At 38.9% G+C, this 17,081-nt stretch overlaps 1 protein-coding gene across 4 annotated transcripts in view; it reads left to right on the top strand.

The window, feature by feature from the left end:
- The window catches only part of CSNK1G1 (casein kinase 1 gamma 1), a 104,082-nt gene that overhangs the window by 17,646 nt on the left and 69,355 nt on the right, over positions 1-17,081 (top strand). For all 4 annotated transcript variants that reach the window (XM_007450704.1, XM_007450703.1, XM_007450701.1 and 1 more), the window contains exon 2: positions 13,252-13,292. In XM_007450704.1, the coding sequence (XP_007450766.1) occupies positions 13,252-13,292 (41 nt within the window). The remainder of the gene's footprint in view (positions 1-13,251; positions 13,293-17,081) is intronic.

The following is a 17,081-nucleotide window of genomic DNA, read 5'->3' as shown; positions in this document are numbered from 1 at the left end:
AAAAAAAAAAAAAAAAAAAAAGAAGGAGTTATCTTTGCTGTTAACTACTAACCATTTGGGAAATCTTTCTGCATAGTGTACTAATAAACTAGTAGAATTAAGTTAGTAAAAATAAAAAAAACCTCTGGCTTCTTTCTTTAAAGTTGTAGTGTTTATTATCTTCTTACCCTTGATCATGCTGCCTACTGAAAGAGATGCTGTCTGGGTGGTGAAGGCAGTAGGCCATCCTCTTTGCCTTAAATAGACATGGTAAACAATCTGAATTACTCAGAAGTGGTTTCTTGGTTTTTGTTTGATTTTTTTTTTTAATTTTATTTTCTTTATTTTTTTATACAGCAGGTTCTTATTAGTTATCCATTTTATACATATTAGTGTATACATGTTAATCCCAATCTCCCAATTCATCCCACCACCACCACCACCCCTGCCTCTGCTTTCCCACCTTGGTGTCCATATGTTTGTTCTCTTCATCTGTGTCTCAATTTCTGCCCTACATACTGGTTCATCTGTACCATTTTTCTAGGTTCCACATATACACGTTAATATACGATATTTGTTTTTCTCTTTCTGACTTACTTCACTCTGTATGACAGTCTCTAGATTCATCCACGTCTCTACAAATGACCCAATTTCATTCCTTTTTATGGCTGAGTAATATTCCATTGTATATATGTACCACATCTTCTTTATCCATTCATCTGTCGATGGGCATTTAGGTTGCTTCCATGACCTGGCTATTGTAAATAGTGCTACAATGAACATTGGGGTGCATGTGTCTTTTTGAATTATGGATTTCTCTGGGTATATACCCAGTAGTGGGATTGCTGGGTCATATGGTAATTCTATTTTTCGTTTTTTAAGGAACCTCCATACTGTTCTCCATAGTGGCTGTATCAATTTACATTCCCACCAACAGCACAAGAGGGTTCCCTTTTCTCCACACCCTCTCCAGCATTTGTTGTTTGTAGATTTTCTGATGATGCCCATTCTAACTGGTATGAGGTGATACCTCATTGTAGTTTTGATTTGCACTTCTCTAATAATTAGTGATGTTGAGCAGCTTTTCATGTGCTTCCTCTCCATCTGTATGTCTTCCTTGGAGAAATGTCTATTTAGGTCTTCTGCCCATTTTTGGATTGGGTTGTTTGTTTTTTTCATATTAAGCTGCATGAGCTGTTTATATATTTTGGAGATTAATCCTTTGTCCGTTGATTCATTTGCAAATATTTTCTCCCATTCTGAGGGTTGCCTCTCGTCTTGTTTATGTTTCCTTTGCCGTGCAAAAGCTTTTAAGTTTCAGTAGGTCCCATTTGTTTATTTTTGTTTTTATTTCCATTACTCTAGGAGGTGGATCAAAAAAGATCTTGCTGTGATTTATGTCAAAGAGTGTTCTTCCTATGTTTTCCTCTAAGAGTTTTATAATGTCCAGTCTTACATTTAGGTCTCTAATACATTTTGAGTTTATTTTTGGATATAGTATTAGAGGGTGTTTTAATTTCATTTTTTACATGTAGCTGTCCAGTTTTCCCAGCACCACTTTACTGAAGAGACTGTCTTTTCTCCATTGTATATCCTTACCTCCTTTGTCATAGATTAGTTGACCATAGGTGTGTGGGTTTATCTCTGGGCTTTCTCTCCTGTTCCATTGATCTGTATTTCTGTTTTTGTGCCAGTACCATATTGTCTTGATGACTGTAGCTTTGTAGTATAGTCTGAAGTCAGGGAGTCTGATTCCTCCAGCTCCATTTTTTGTCCTCAAGAGTGCTTTGGCTGTTCGGGGTCTTTTGTTTCTCCATACAAATTTTAAGATTTTTTGTTCTAGTTCTGTAAAAAATGCCGTGGGTAATTTGATAGGGATTGCATTGAAGCTGTAGATTGCTTTGGGTAGTATAGTCACTTTCACAATATTGATTCTTCCAATCCAAGAACATGGTATATCTCTCCATCTGTTGGTATCATCTTTAATTCCTTTCATCAGTGTCTTACAGTTTTCTGCATACAGTTCTTTTGTCTCCCTAGGTAGGATTATTCCTAGGTATCTTATTCTTTTTGTTGCAGTGGTAAATGGGAGTGTTTCCTTAATCTCTCTTTCAGATTTTTCATCATTAGTGTATAGGAAGGTAAGACGTTTCTGTGCATTAATGTTATATCCAGCAACTCTACCAAATTCACTGATTAGTTCTAGTAGTTTTCTGATGGCATCTTTAGGATTCTCTATGTATAGTATCATGTCATCTGCAAACAGTGACAGTTTTACTTCTTCTTTTCCAACTTGCATTCCTTTTTATTTCTATTTTCTTCTCTGATTGCTGTGGCTAGGACTTTCAAAACTATGTTGAGTAATAGTGGTGAGAGTGGACATCCCTGTCTTGTTCCTGACCTTAGAGGAAATTCTTTCAGTTTTTTACCATTGAGAATGATGTTTGCTGTGGGTTTGTCATATGTGGCCTTTATTATTTTGAAGTAGGTTCCCTCTATGTCCACTTTCTGGAGAGTTTTTATCATAAATGGGTGTTGAATTTGTCAAAAGCTTTTTCTGCATCTATAGAGATTATCATATGGTTTTTATCCTTCAATTTGTTAATATGGTGTATCCCATTGATTGATTTGCATATTTTGAAGAATCCTTACAGCCCTGGGATAAATCCCACTTGATCATGATGTATGATCCTTTTAATGTGTTGTTGGATTCTGTTTGCTAGTATTTTGCTGAGGATTTTTGCATCTATATTCATCAGTGATATTGGTCTGTAATTTTCTTTTTTTGTAGTATCTTTGTCTGGTTTTGGTGTCAGGGTGATGGTGGCCTCATAGAATGAGTTTGGGGTGTTCCTTCCTCTGCAATATTTTGGAAGAGTTTGAGAAGGATGGGTGTTAGCTCTTATCTAAATGTTTGATAGAATTCACCTGTGAAGCCATTTGGTCCTGGACTTTTGTTTTTTGGAAGATTTTTAATCACAGTATCAATTTTATTACTTGTGATTGGTCTGTTCATATTTTCCATTTCTTCCTGGTTCAGTCTTGGAAGGTTATACCTGTCTATGAATTTGTCCATTTCTTCCAGGTTGTCCATTTTATTGGCGTAGAGTTGCTTGTAGTAGTCTCTTAGGATGCTTTGTATTTCTGCGGTGTCTGTAGTAACTTCTCCTTTTTCATTTCTAATTTTGTTGATTTGAGTCCTCTTCCTGTTTTTCTTGATGAGTCTGGCTAATGGTTTATCAATTTTGTCTATCTTCTCAAAGAACCAGCTTTTAGTTTTATTGATCTTTGCTATTGTTTTCTTTGTTTCTATTTCATTTATTTCTGCTCTGAACTTTATGATTTCTTTCCTTCTACTAACTTTGGGTTTTGTTTGTTCTTCTTTCTCTAGTTCTTTTAGGTGTAAGGTTAGATTGTTTATTTGAGATTTTTCTTGTTTCTTGAGGTAGGCTTGTATTGCTATAAACTTCCCTCTTAGAACTGATTTTGCTGCATCCTATAGGTTTTGGATCGTCGTGTTTTCATTGTCATGTGTCTCTAGGTATTTTTTGATTTCATCTTTGATTTCTTCAGTGACCTCTTGGTTATTTAGTAAACGTAGTTTTTAGCCTCCATGTGTTTGTGTTTTTTACGTTTTTTTCCCTGTAATTGATTTCTAATCTCATAGCGTTGTGGTCAGAAAAGGTGCTTGATATGATTTCAATTTTCTTAATTTGACTGAGGCTTGATTTGTGACCCAAATGTGACCTATCCTGGAGAATGTTCTGTGCGCACTTGAGAAGAAAGTGTAATCTGCTGTTTTTGGATGGAGTGTCCTATAAATATCAATTAAATCTATCTGGTCTATCATGTTATTTAAAGCTTGTGTTTCCGTATTAATATTCTGTTTGGATGATCTGTCCACTGGTGTGAGGTGTTAAAGTCCCCCACTATTATTGTGTTACTATCGATTTCCTCTTTTATAGCTGTTAGCAGTTGCCTTATGTATAGAGGTGCTCCTATTTTGGGTGCATATATATTTATAATTGTTATATCTTCTTGTTGAACTGATCTCTTGATCATTATGTAGTGTCCTTCCTTGTCTTTTGTAACATTCTTTATTTTATAGTATTTTATCTGATATGAGTATTGCTTCTCCAGCTTTCCTTTGATTTCCATTTGCATGGAATATCTTTTTCCATGCCCTCACTTTCAGTCTGTATGTGTCCCTAGGTCTGAAGTGGGTCTCCTGTAGACAGCATATATATGGGTCTTGTTTTTGTATCGATTCAGCAAGCCTGTGTCTTTTGGTTGGAGCATTTAATCCATTCATGTTTTGGGTAATTATTGACATGTATGTTCCTAGTATCATTTTCTTAATTGTTTTGGGTTTGTTTTTGTAGGCCCTTTTCTTCTCTTGTGTTTCCCACTTAGAGAAGTTCCTTTAGCATTTGTTGTAGAGCTGGTTTGGTGGTGCTGAAATCTCTTAGCTTTTGCTTGTCTGTAAAGCTTTTGATTTCTCCATCAAATCTGAATGAGATCCTTGCTGGGTAGAGTAATCTTGGTTGTAGGTTCTTCCCTTTCATCACTTTAAATATATCATGCCACTCCCTTCTGGCTTGTAGAGTTTCTGCTGAGAAATCAGCTGGTAACCTTATGGAAGTTCTCTTGTATGTTGTCATTTTTCCCTTGTTGCTTTCAATAATTTTTCTTTGTCTTTAACTTTTGCCAATTTGATTACTATGTGTCTCGGTGTGTTTCTCCTCGGGTTTATCCTGTATGAGACTCTCTGTGCTTCCTGGACTTGGATGGCTATTTCCTTTCCACTGTTAGGGAAGTTTTCGACTATAATCGCTTCTAATATTTTCTTGGGTACTTTCTCTCTCTCTTCTCCTTCTGGGACCCGTATAATGCGAATGTTGTTGTGTTTAATGTTGTCCCAGAGGTCTCTTAGGCTGTCTTCATTTCTTTTCATTCCTTTTTCTTTATTCTGTTCTGCAGCAGTGAATTCCACCATTCTTTCTTCAGGTCACTTATCCGTTCTTCTACCTCAGTTATTCTGCTATTGATTCCTTCTAGTGTATTTTTCATTTCAGTTATTGTATTGTTCATCTCTGTTTGTTTGTTCTTTAATTCTTCTAGGTCTTTGTTAAACATTTCTTGCATCTTCTCGATCTTTGCCTCCATTCTTTTTCCGAGGCCCTAGATCATCTTCACTATCATTATTCTGAATTCTGTTTCTAGAAGGTTGCCTATCTCCATTTCATTTAGTTGTTTTTCTGGGGTTTTATCTTGTTCCTTCATCTGGTACATAGCCCTCTGCCTTTTCATCTTGTCTGTCTTTCTGTGAATGTGGTTTTTGTTCCACAGGCTGGAGGATTGTAGTTCTTCTTGCTTCTGCTGTTTGCCCTCTGGTGGATGAGTCTGTCTGTGAGGCTTGTGCAAGTTTCCTGATGGGAGGGAGTGGTGGTGTGTAGAGCCCGCTGTTGCTCTTTTGGGCAGAGCTCAGTAAAACTTTAATCTGCTTGTCTGCTAATGGATGGGGCTGGGTTCCCTCCCTGTTGTTTGGCCTGAGGCGACCCAACACTGGAGCCTACCCGGGCTCTTTGGTGGGGCTAATGGTGGACTCTGGGAGGGCTCGTGCCAAGGAGTACTTCCTAGAACTTCTGCTGCCAATGTCCTTGTCCTTGTGGTGAGCCACAGCTGCCCCCCCGCCCCCGCCTCTGCAGGAGATCCTCCAACGCTAGCAGGTAGTTCTGGGTCAGTCTCCCCTGGGGTCACTGCTCCTTCCCCTGTGTCCCGATGCTCACACTACTTTGTGTGTGCCCTCCAAGAGTGGAGCCTCTGTTTCCCCGAGTCCTGTAATCAAATCCCGCTAGCCTTCAATGTGTGATTCTCTAGGAATTCCTCCTCCCGTTGTCAGACCCCCAGGTTGGGAAGCCTGACGTGGGGCTCAGAACCTTCACTCCAGTGGTTGGACTTCTGTGGTATAAGTGTTCTCCAGTTTGTGAGTCACCCACCCAGCAGTTATGGGATTTGATTTTATTGTGATTGCGCCCCTCCTACCGTCTCACTGTGGCTTCTCCTTTGTCTTTGGATTTGGGGTATCTTTTTTGGTGAGTTCCAGTGTCTTCCTGTCGATGATTGTTCAGCAGTTAGTTACGATTCCAGTGATCTCACAAGAGGGAGTGAGAGCACGTCCTTCTGCTCCACCATCTTGAACCATAGATCGGTTTCTTGTTTTAACTAATAATTGCCTCACATTCATTTGGCTGGATTTTTTTTTTTTTTCTGACAAGTTCTAGGTAGTAATTTATAAATGTACTACTTTCACTTTACGGCAAAAAATCTGACAGCTGGAGATCTAACTAAACTGGGAACTGAGGCTTGTATGTTCCTTTATCAGCGTGACTCTGAGAACTGACACCTGCTGGTTCTTTGAAATCGTGCTTTGTCTGATGAAGCTTACCATAAATGTTGTCTCTGTAGGAGATTTACTGAAACAGGAAGTCTTCATGCAGTGGATTTTATGGGTAGCTTCACATCTAAGACTGCTGCTTCAAAAGGGCTGAGTTTGGATGTATAGCTCCCAAAACTACTATGTAATGCAGTTTCTTTTACATTAATGATAAAAGAACCCATAGCCAGGAAGTGACCTTGGGAAGCATTGTGGATTTTGTACAGCAACTAAAAGCTTTGAGTGCTTGGGATTATGCCACCTCATCAATGGTATTTTTCTGTTCAGTGAACTGCCTTTCTCACATTTATTGATATATCATTCATATATATATATAATTTTTTGTAAGATGAAGCAGTCATTCATTTTAAATGGGCAGGATTGTAACCCTCTATCTTTGTAATTAAATTCTTCCAGAGCAAAATTTTTGTGTGTCACTGAGAATAGTGGCTTAGTGTTTGTCTAGCCTTCCACTTGGCTGTGTTTTGTATTGACCTCTTAGTCTTCTTTTTTTTTTTTTGCCACACCGCATGGCTTCTGTGATCTTAGTTCCCTGACCAGGGATTCACCCCAGGCCACGACAAAGCGTGGAGTCCTAACCATTGGACCGCCAGGGAATTCCCCTGACCTCTTCAGTCTTAATGATGCCCCCTGGCAAAGGAATTCATTTGAATGATGCATAGCTCAGGAGAATTATCTAGTCACCTCCGGGGCCTCTTAGGAATAAGGATAATTGCTTTTTAAGAGGGTGACATATTCAGCTTGTTTTGAAATAAGCAGAGAAAGTAAGCAAACAAAAGCAAGCTAGCATTTTGTCATGTATTAGCTATCATGTTTGGTGTTACATAAGCTGTGTCATTATGCTTCTGTGTTTATATTCTTTTATACAGGTACGAAAATTGAAGCTGAGAGGCATTTCATAATTTCTCTGCTGCTTTTCGGTTTAGTGAGAACTTGGAGGAAGGCATCATGGTAGAGTGAAACGATCGTTGCCTACTCTCCTGGTTTTCTTTCTGTTCTCCTCTAATTAAGAGCATCAACTGTAACCCTTCTATTTTCCTTTTCCCTCATGTTTATATGTAATCCAAAGGTTGTTAGTTTTTTCTTCTAAATGCCTTGATTATAAATCCTATTTTTTAAAGTTATCTTCCAGGAATTATTGCATCATACCTGCCGTGATAATAGCAGTCATAAAAATTAGAGTTATCTAGGACATTGCAGTTTACAAAGTACTTTCACATATTCTAACTCATGTAATCATCATAACCACACTGTGTGGTAGATGTTATTCTTTAAATGTTTTACTATAAAAACTTCCTATTCATTTTCTTCGTAGGCATTCTTGTCTCTTTTATTGTATACATTGGGACCAGATTAGTATTTTTAAAATACAACTTTCACCACTATACGTTTCCTCTTAGCACAAATATCTTTGGTGATTTCACAAGCTGAATAATGAAGTCAAAACTCCTGTATTCGCATTTAGGATTATCCATAATCTGATTCTAAACTAAATGTTTTTTTAATTGCCCTAAAACTTTCTCAGAAGAGAAAGTTTTAAATTTTTTTTTAATTGCCCTAAACTAAATTTTTTTTAAATTCCCTAAAACTTTCTCAGAAGAACCTTCTCTGTGTATCAAGTCAATTTGGTTCACTTCAGCAAGCATCTGTTACCTACTATATATCAGATACCATGTTGGTCGTTAGAGATAAACAGATGAGTGGAACATTCTTGTCCTTAGGAAATTCACTGCCTAGTGGAGGTAAAAAGATGCATGAATAACTAATTATAATATATGTGTAAGTTGATGAAACTGAGTGCTGCCTCAGTTTTATTTTATTTTATTTTTTTAAATTAATTTATTTATTATTTTTGACTGTATTGGGTCTTCGTTGCTGCGCGTGAGCTTTCTCTAGTTGCAGTGGGCGGGGGCAACTCTTCATTGTGGTGCACGGGCTTCTCAGTAGTTGTGACACATGGGCTCAGTAGTTGTGGCTTGCGGGCTCTAGAGCGGCAGGCTCAGTAGTTGTGGCGCATGGGCTAAGTTGCTCCGCGGCATGTGGGATCTTCCTGGCCCAGGGCTCAAACCTGTGTCCCCTGCATTGGCAGGTGGATTCTTAACCACTGCACCACCAGGGGAAATCCACCGCCTCAGTTTTATAATGTATATTTAGAAAAGGGATTTTTTTTAAAGGCATAAAAACCACCAGGAACCAAAAAGAGAGAGAGAGAGAGAGAGAGGATAAAAACAGGTGAGAAATTTTAACAAAATTCTGGACGCTGGAAAGCAGTTAAGTGGTAACTAATTTAGCAGTCCAGAGAAAGCTGAATGATTTAATGGGTAGGCCAGTTTGAAACATAAAATACACCAGATATCAATAAGTTCAAGAATTGGAGCCAGTAGGAATTTCAAAAAGTTGGGATGCAGAAGGTGCTAAAAACAGGAAGATTAGTTGCAAGTATATACATATATATATATGGAGCAGGTGTATCACTAAATCCCCTCCTTCCCTGGCATCGCCTGGCAGCTACTCTTTCCCACCTTCACAGGAGATGTAAAGGTCACACTGTTGAAGGTAAACTGAGCTGTGAAAACTGGGCTGCCCAGCTGAACACAGGGAAAATGAGGAAAAGGTTCCCCTCTGATTCGTGAGGCCTCCTAGACTCTGGAATAAGCAGATCCATAAGTGCCTGGGATTTCTTTGAACTCTTGTTTGGTTGTTTGTTTGTTTTTCCTCCAAAAGAAAACTATGAGGATTTCTTTCTTTCCTTTTTTTTTTTGGCTGCGTTGGGTCCTCGTTGCTGCGTGTGGGCCTTCGCTGTGGTGCATGGGCCTCTCATTGCAGTGGCCTCTCCCGTTGCAGAGCACAGGCTCTAGGCGCACGGGCTTCAGCAGTTGTGGCACATGGTCTCAGTAGTTGTGGCTCACAGGTCCAGTTGCTCCGTGGCACGTGGAATCCTCCCAGACCAGGGCTCGAACCCGTGCCCCCTGCATTGGCAGGCGCATTCTTAACCACCAAGCCACCAGGGAAGTCCCTGCACGATTTCTATAATATAGCAAGTTTGTTTTACTATTTAAAAAAAAAAAGATTCCCCCAAATCTTCAAAAAAAGTGAGGATTTAGGAAAAGTATTTACTTCAGAGTAAGAAGCTGGCTTTCAAGGTTATTCATACTCTGTTCGTATGGATTTTTCTGGCTTCATTTCTCACCATTCTCCCCCATATGCTTTGTGCTCCTTTCATATTGGTCCACTCATACTTTATCACATTCTCTGCGTTTTCTATCATTTCTCCACCTCAGTGTTCAAAGTAGTATTTTTATAAGAAGTGCTCTTTATTCTCTCCTGTTCGTCCTCAGAGGCTCACTTCAAGTGCCATTTGTGTCCAAATGCTTTACCCTCCCTCATCTAAGTCATCTACTGACTTGTTCATTTTTCTTTTTTTTAACACTTATCACTTTATGTGATTTATTTATCAAACTTTGAGGCACCATGTGCAGGGTCTTGTGTGAGGATCTAGAATACAGTCTCTGAAGGGTGAGAAGTGAGTGTTGCTCATCTTAGGTGTCTGATATTTGCATATGAGGGGTATTAAATACTCAAATACTTTCCCTTACCTCTGGTGTCTTATTTTTCTGGTTAATCTTTTATACCTCTTTACAAAGGAGGTATAGTTGTTCTGAATCAGAGATCTGATCATGTCACTACCCTACTCAGAAACCTTTCATTTTAAGCTTTAAGATGGCGTTGAGGACTTTCCTAATGTGGACTCACCCTTACTTTTCGAAGTTTCTTTTGCTGCCCTAACCACTCCTTGCCCATCCCTACCCCTTCCTGATCTTCATGGTGCAACTTACAGACCATCTACCCCAAGACCATCGCCCATTCTCTTCCTAAACCATCTGTTTTCTCATTTTTATTGTTTTGCTCATACAGTTTCTTCTCCCTGAGATGTGTTTTTCTCCCTTCTTCAACTGTTGAAATTCTACTCATTTTTTCACACCCTGTGGGGAGATGGTGGGAGAAAAAGGAAAGTACATCCTTTCTGAGACTCCTGTGATTGCCTTCTCTCTTTTCTTGCTCACAGATCAGAATCCAGATTGATTACTAGGCTTACACTGATACCACCATCTCAATTCATTTGAAAAGTTGTAATCTATTTGAATTAAAGATCTGTCACTTCAAGCATATACTTCAAAAATTAATTTAATTCTTTAACAGTGAAGTCATATTGTACTCTAAATGAGTAAGGGCTGAATTTCGGTGGCCCTACTTCCCTACCCCCCAGTAATTCTTACTGCTAAAACTGGGGGGGGGGTGTCCAATTCGGAAAGACATCCCCCTCCCCAAATACATTTACAGTTTTAAACTTGACCATTTTCCTCTAAGCAGTAATAAGTTTTTAGGGTTAGCCCTTTGCTAAAATAAGTTTTAGATCACAATAACAGTGCTTATACAGTGCTGGGAAGGGCTTTCCTGAAAAATCTTTATGCAGCATCCTATCTCGCATGCAAGAAGTCTGTGGCCAAGCTGGAGTTTTAATCTGCCTGTGAGCTGGCTGTTACTACCTCATCTCGTCCTCTCCGGTTGTTGGTATCCTTTTCACAGTTTCATCAAATGTATTTTTTTAAATGATTTTGGTGGGAACATTAATCAGAAACACAAATTAACTTTTAGAACTTAATGCAATTAATACAGAGAGGGGAAAAAATGGCTATTTTCTACTTTTGCTCCTTTATAAAAGAAGTTATTCATCTTATAATGTCTTAGGTGTTTGTCTGGCAACCTGTGAATCCTCTCTATTAATGTTGTTTGCAGACAGAAGTTATTCCTAAATCAGTGTGCTCTTCTCCACATAAAAGTACTGGGAAAACTGATAACAGTATTAAAAGTATAATGGTGTAATTTTAACTGTATTAAAAGTATAATGGCCATCTATTGTCTAGAGCTTGTTAAAAATAACCAATATTACAAACAGCCTTTTGTTCCCAAAATGCAGGGTTTGTATAATATAGTAACCTATATTATATGAAAATTAGAAACAGTCATCTTTTTTTTTTTGCGGTACGTGGGCCTCTCACTGTTGTGGCCTCTCCCGTTGCGGAGCACGGGCTCCGGATGCGCAGGCTCAGCGGCCATGGCTCACGGGCCCAGCCGCTCCGCGGCATGTGGGATCTTCCCGGACCAGGGCACGAACCCGCGTCCCCTGCATCAGCAGGCAGACTCTCAACCACTGCGCCACCAGGGAAGCCCAGAAACAGTCATCTTAATACCTTAATGTACATCTTTCTGTATCCTTTTCCATGCATATATATTCAGCTATGTACATATATATATATATGTATGTTTATGTGTATATATAACCTTTACCTACATGTATTATTTAAAAAGTAGTCATTACTCAAAGAGGGAAGAGATATGGGAACATATATATATGTATAACTGACTCACTCTGTTATAAAGCAGAAACTAACACACCATTGTAAAGCAATTATACCCCAATAAAGATGTTAAAAAAAAATAAAAAATAAAAAAAAAAAAGTAGTCATTACTATACGTAATTATAACTTTAAATCAGTCAAGGTTTTGAGTGTCTGAGATGTGCAGAACATGGTCTTAAGCACCATAGGACATTGATAGATCCATTAAATAAAATCTCTACTCTCAAGATATTTATAGTCCAGCTGAATAAGATAGAACAAATATATAAGAAGCAATGTGTAGTCCAGTGCAGTGGCTGAGCTATATGGTCTATACTAAGCCCTCACAAGGAATTAAAATTAGCCTTCAAGGACCAATGGAGTTGAAGAGGTAAAGGTAGCTAAGTACCCAGCATGTAGTGTAGGCTCACTAACTGATGGTTGTTGCTCTTATACTCACCCCAAGTTCTGACTCTAGATGTCTAGTACAGAAGAATATTGATTCCATTTCTATAAGTAGAGAAGTTGAGAGGAAAAAGGTTACAACTGCAGGAAGAACTTTGAGTTAAGTGTTGTCTGGGTGGAGAGCTGTTTCTGCATATAGGTGAAGATGTAGAGCTTGAGTTCTGGTGAAGAGTCAAAACAGCTTTGAGAATCATCTACTTAGAGACAGTAGATGAGTTTTCCAAAAGGAGTAGGCCAAAAATTGGTTTTATTTCACACTGTCCTTTATGCCAACTAAAGTTGATACTAAATACCATGACAAAAAATAAAAGTACCTTACTTGTCAGTGAGTTAGAAAAATGAGGGTTTGTGTTTTTTGTGCCAAGAGTTAAAATCTCTCTATCTTTGTAATTCTGGCATTTCTTCTTCTTGGGTTGCCTCATAGCTCAATAGTTGGGAAATATTAAATAACAAAATGTGTGTGTGACAGACAAAGAGATTTGTTTTCTTTCTCTTTTTTAAAATATTTATTTATTTATTTGGCTGCGCCAGGTCTTAGTTGTGGCATGCGGGATCTTTGTTGCCTCATGTGGGCTCTTAGTTGTGGCATGCAGACTTCTTAGCTGAGGTATGCATGCAGGATCAAGTTCTCTGACCAGAGATGAAACCCTGGCTCCCTGCATTGGGAGCGTGGAATCTTAACTACTGGACCACCAGGGAAGTCCCCGAGATTTGTTTTCTTTAAAATAAAAGATTCTCATGTCTAGCTTAAATTTTCAAATTCTCAAGCTGTTTTTGTTCTTGTCTTGCTGGGTCTCATTATCTCTGTTTGGCTTTTCACTTACAAATCATGTTTCATATATGTGAATAGCATTGGGAATGTGACCTTTCTCATGACCCTGTAAGCTAAGATTTTGCTTTGCATTTCCCAGAATAAATGTCACTAAAACATACATTCTGCTTTTCCCCTAGGTAAAAATCTCTACACCAATGAATATGTAGCTATCAAACTGGTGAGTAGAATCTATATTTGTGGTAATTATGTTTTAGTGCTCTCACCCTTCACATATCTTTTTACAGGAAATAATTGTAACCATTCACAAAAACACTAATGTTATTTTTCCTTGCATATGATCCCACATAGTCATTTCCTTCAAATATATATAGTGTTACAGTGATGAATCACTGTATACTGTAAAACACTATATAGTTAGAGGATGCTAACTATAGTGTTAGCAATGATAAATCAAAAAAAGTTAATAAAACATAGCTGGAAGGAAAAAAAACCCCTAGTAACTGCTGTACACTTTGTACCTTTCACAGTGCTATTTTTTTTTATAATTTTCTTATTCTTGAATATGACTGATCCATTTTAAAAATGTAAGGTATTTATTAATATACTTCCAAATGTGATCATCTAATCATTGCCTTAAAAAGCTGTCAAACGTGAAAAACACATTACGTGGTCAGATTTGAAGAAAAGAGTTCAATTGGTTTTGTCATTGCTAATCTTATGAATAACTAACCTAGTCATTGAAAATAACATCCTGTTAAAAAATAATAATTCTATTATTTTTAAGGATTAATAGTTTTAGAAGAAACAGTTCTTTATCTTATATTTAAGGTTGATGAAAAACCATTTCTAGCCATATGAAATGCTTTATATAACTAGTTTCTATGAAACTGTATAAATATTGTCCTCCTAATAAATCCTAGTACATTTCCCAGGATCTGAAGGTAGTTTTGGGCTTTATTAGTTGGAAGGCAGAGGCGTTAATAGTTGAAGGAAGTATCTTGTGGTAATTGCTGTTCTTTTCTAATGAATTGCCCCTACCACATCCACACCTGCTCTGTGGTCGCTCCTTTCCTCTCATCAAGCTTGTCTGTGGAGGAGTTAGAGTTGTCCTGTGAAGAACTGACAGGCATCAGATTAGTTTCTCTACAAAGAGGTGGACAGGGAGCAGGTCTTAGAGCAGGTAGCTCCTTGGGAACCAAGTGTTCTGTTTGTTGACTTGGAACTTTTGTTGGAGAAATGGGAGCAGGAAGAGAGACGATGCATGTAACAATGCAGACCAAATATTTTTCTCAGCTTGAATGTCAAGGAATTAACTGTATATTTTTATTTATGGGAATTTGATTATTCTGTGAAAGTGTTATCTAGTTCATCTCTTTTTTACTTTTTCTGTTTTATTGTTTTGTTAAGTTGGAATCATTTTTTTTTTTTCTTTTTTTGCGGTACGCGGGCCTCCCACCGCTGCAACCTCTTCTGCTGCGGAGCACAGGCTCCGGACGCGCAGGCCCAGCAGCCATGGCTCACGGGCCCAGCCGCTCCGCGGCACGCAGGATCCTCCCGGACCGGGGCACGAACCTGCGTCCCCTGCATCAGCAGGTGGACTCCCAACCGCTGCGCCACCAGGGAAGCCCCAAGCTGGAATAATTTTGATTCTTTGGGACTAGTAATAGGGAGAAGCAGCCCCTAAAACACTTTAAAATGTTGCCTCAATACTGTATATTTGTTATTGTCCCCTTATTCATCAAGACTTCTTCTGAGGCTTTCTGTTAGGAGCAACTCATTCTATCTAGATTTCTCTTTCCAGGTTCATACTAGTCGACCTGTTTAGATAAGGTTGCATAACATTATTGACATGACTGACTGTTGCATTTCACTTACATTTTATTAAAGTTTTATTCTTTGTATGGCCAAGAGTTAAAGGTAGATAGACTTCATGTCATCTAGTATGGTGTGCCTCAGTACCTCATTTCTCTTTCAAATAAACCTTAAATAAAGGCTTTTTAGAGGATGACAATCTTGTCTATGGGCCTCCTCTCTTGCTGTGGGGCTGTATTCTCTGTGGGAGATATGATGGCAGTAATTGAGCTCTTTTCACTGTAACAGCAAAATTTGCCTTAAGCATTACAGTCCTACAAGGTAGCCGTCTGCTGTCAGTTTAGGATTTCAGGCAGGCGTGTGTGTCCCAGAATAACCATGATTCTGGTAAATAGCCAGCCCTCTGTGGAAGTGTAATCAGCATCTGGCACAGAAATACAAGGAAGCCCTTGCTGGTAGTGTTTCAGTTCTACTTTGTTTGGATCTTCATTGTGGGCTCTTGTTTCTTGGATTTCTAGGAACATTTTTTTAAAAATCAGATACAGTGTAAACAAACTAGTGTGATGAACCCCTCCTTTACCCCTATCGCCGAGGTTTCTGGGGTTCTCTTTTTTTTTTTTTTTTTTTTTGGTACGCGAACCTCTCACCGCTGTGGCCTCTCCCGTTGCGGAGCACAGGCTCCAGACGCGCAGGCTCAGCAGCCATGGCTCATGGGCCCAGCCGCTCCGCAGCATGTGGCATCTTCCCGGACCGGGGCACGAACCCATGTTCCCCTGCATCAGCAGGAGGACTCTCAACCACTGCGCCACCAGGGAAGCCCTGGGGTTCTTTTTAACAGAGGTTTTCTAACCGTTGTTTAAAAAGTTTTCTCTCCATGCTGCTAATCCTACTGCCTTTTACAGTCTTATAGATTGTTTGCAGTGTCCTTTATTCATAGTGCTTTCAGAAGAGCACTTGAAGCTCCAGTTGGTTGAGCAGGCTACAACTACGTGCTGAAGGGGTTGGCTGAAGGATGTAAGTCCTTCCGTCTGTGATAAAAAGCCCCTCATGTCTGAATATATGTGATGTGTACACCCACTTTTAGCCCTATAACTCTAAAGAGATATTGCTTTTTTTAATCTGTTAACTTATTTACCCAAGATCAGATTGAATATTTCCTATTAATGTTTCCAGTATGAAGTTTGAATGTATTATGTTTGAAGAAGGATCTGTGTTTTTTAAAATTTATTGACTCTTGTGGTTTGTTAGAATTCAAGACTATTTCTCCAGAAAGAACACTCCTCTTTCTAGTGTTTAGATCAACCTCTGGTTCCATATCAATTTGTCATCACTGTCTCTTTTGGTTTCTTGTGAATTATTAATGATTTTGCTAAAAGACAAATTCTGAAATTGGCTGCTTTGATGGTGATATATTAGAAGATCTAAAACCTGAATGGAGACTCTGTAGCTGAAGAGATAAATGAATAAGGAAGTGACTCTACAGTATAGTCTTAAATACATTTTTTTGGAATACCAGAATCTTGAGAAACTTGAAAGCCAACTCTGATGCTTGCTGATTTTGCAATCAGAGAAGGGTATGAGTTCTTTCATAGAGCTCCTTAGGGTTTTGAAGTATTCTAGACTGCCTGAATTGATTTAGATAAAACCTTCCTAGAAGCAAAGGTGTAGACTAGATAACTTCAAGGAAAGTTCTGAATTCTGTGATTTATGGATTCTATATTTTAAGAAAAATGCAGGAAACTTCAAGTGGGTTCAGGAAGAGCTTTCAGGGATGATCAACTAACTAAAAAATAGGACCAGTGAGGAAAGGTTAAAAAAATTTTAATTACTTTGCCTGAATAAAGGAAGTTTAAGAAATGACTGAATAGCTTTGTTATTTGAAGACAGCTGTTATAGTATCCACAGGTTATTCGGGAGCTGTTTTGTCTTTGTTATTGAGGATGTAAGAGAAATAGGCTAAACTTTCAGTAAGTGGAGATTGCAGTTACAAATAAAGACCTCCTAGGGCTTCCCTGGTGGCGCAGTGGTTGAGAGTCCACCTGCCGATGCAGGGGACACGGGTTCGTGCCCTGGTCTGGGAAGATCCCACATGCCGCGAAGCGGCTGGGCCCGCTGGCCATGGCCGCTCAGCCTGCGCGTCCGGAGCCTGTGCTCTGCAACGGGAGAGGCCACAACAGTGAGAGGCCCGCGTACC

This window comes from Lipotes vexillifer, unplaced genomic scaffold (assembly GCF_000442215.2).
Source record: "Lipotes vexillifer unplaced genomic scaffold, Lipotes_vexillifer_v1.1 scaffold1019, whole genome shotgun sequence".
Taxonomy (NCBI): domain Eukaryota; kingdom Metazoa; phylum Chordata; class Mammalia; order Artiodactyla; family Lipotidae; genus Lipotes; species Lipotes vexillifer.
This window is presented reverse-complemented; position numbering and strand designations above follow the sequence as displayed.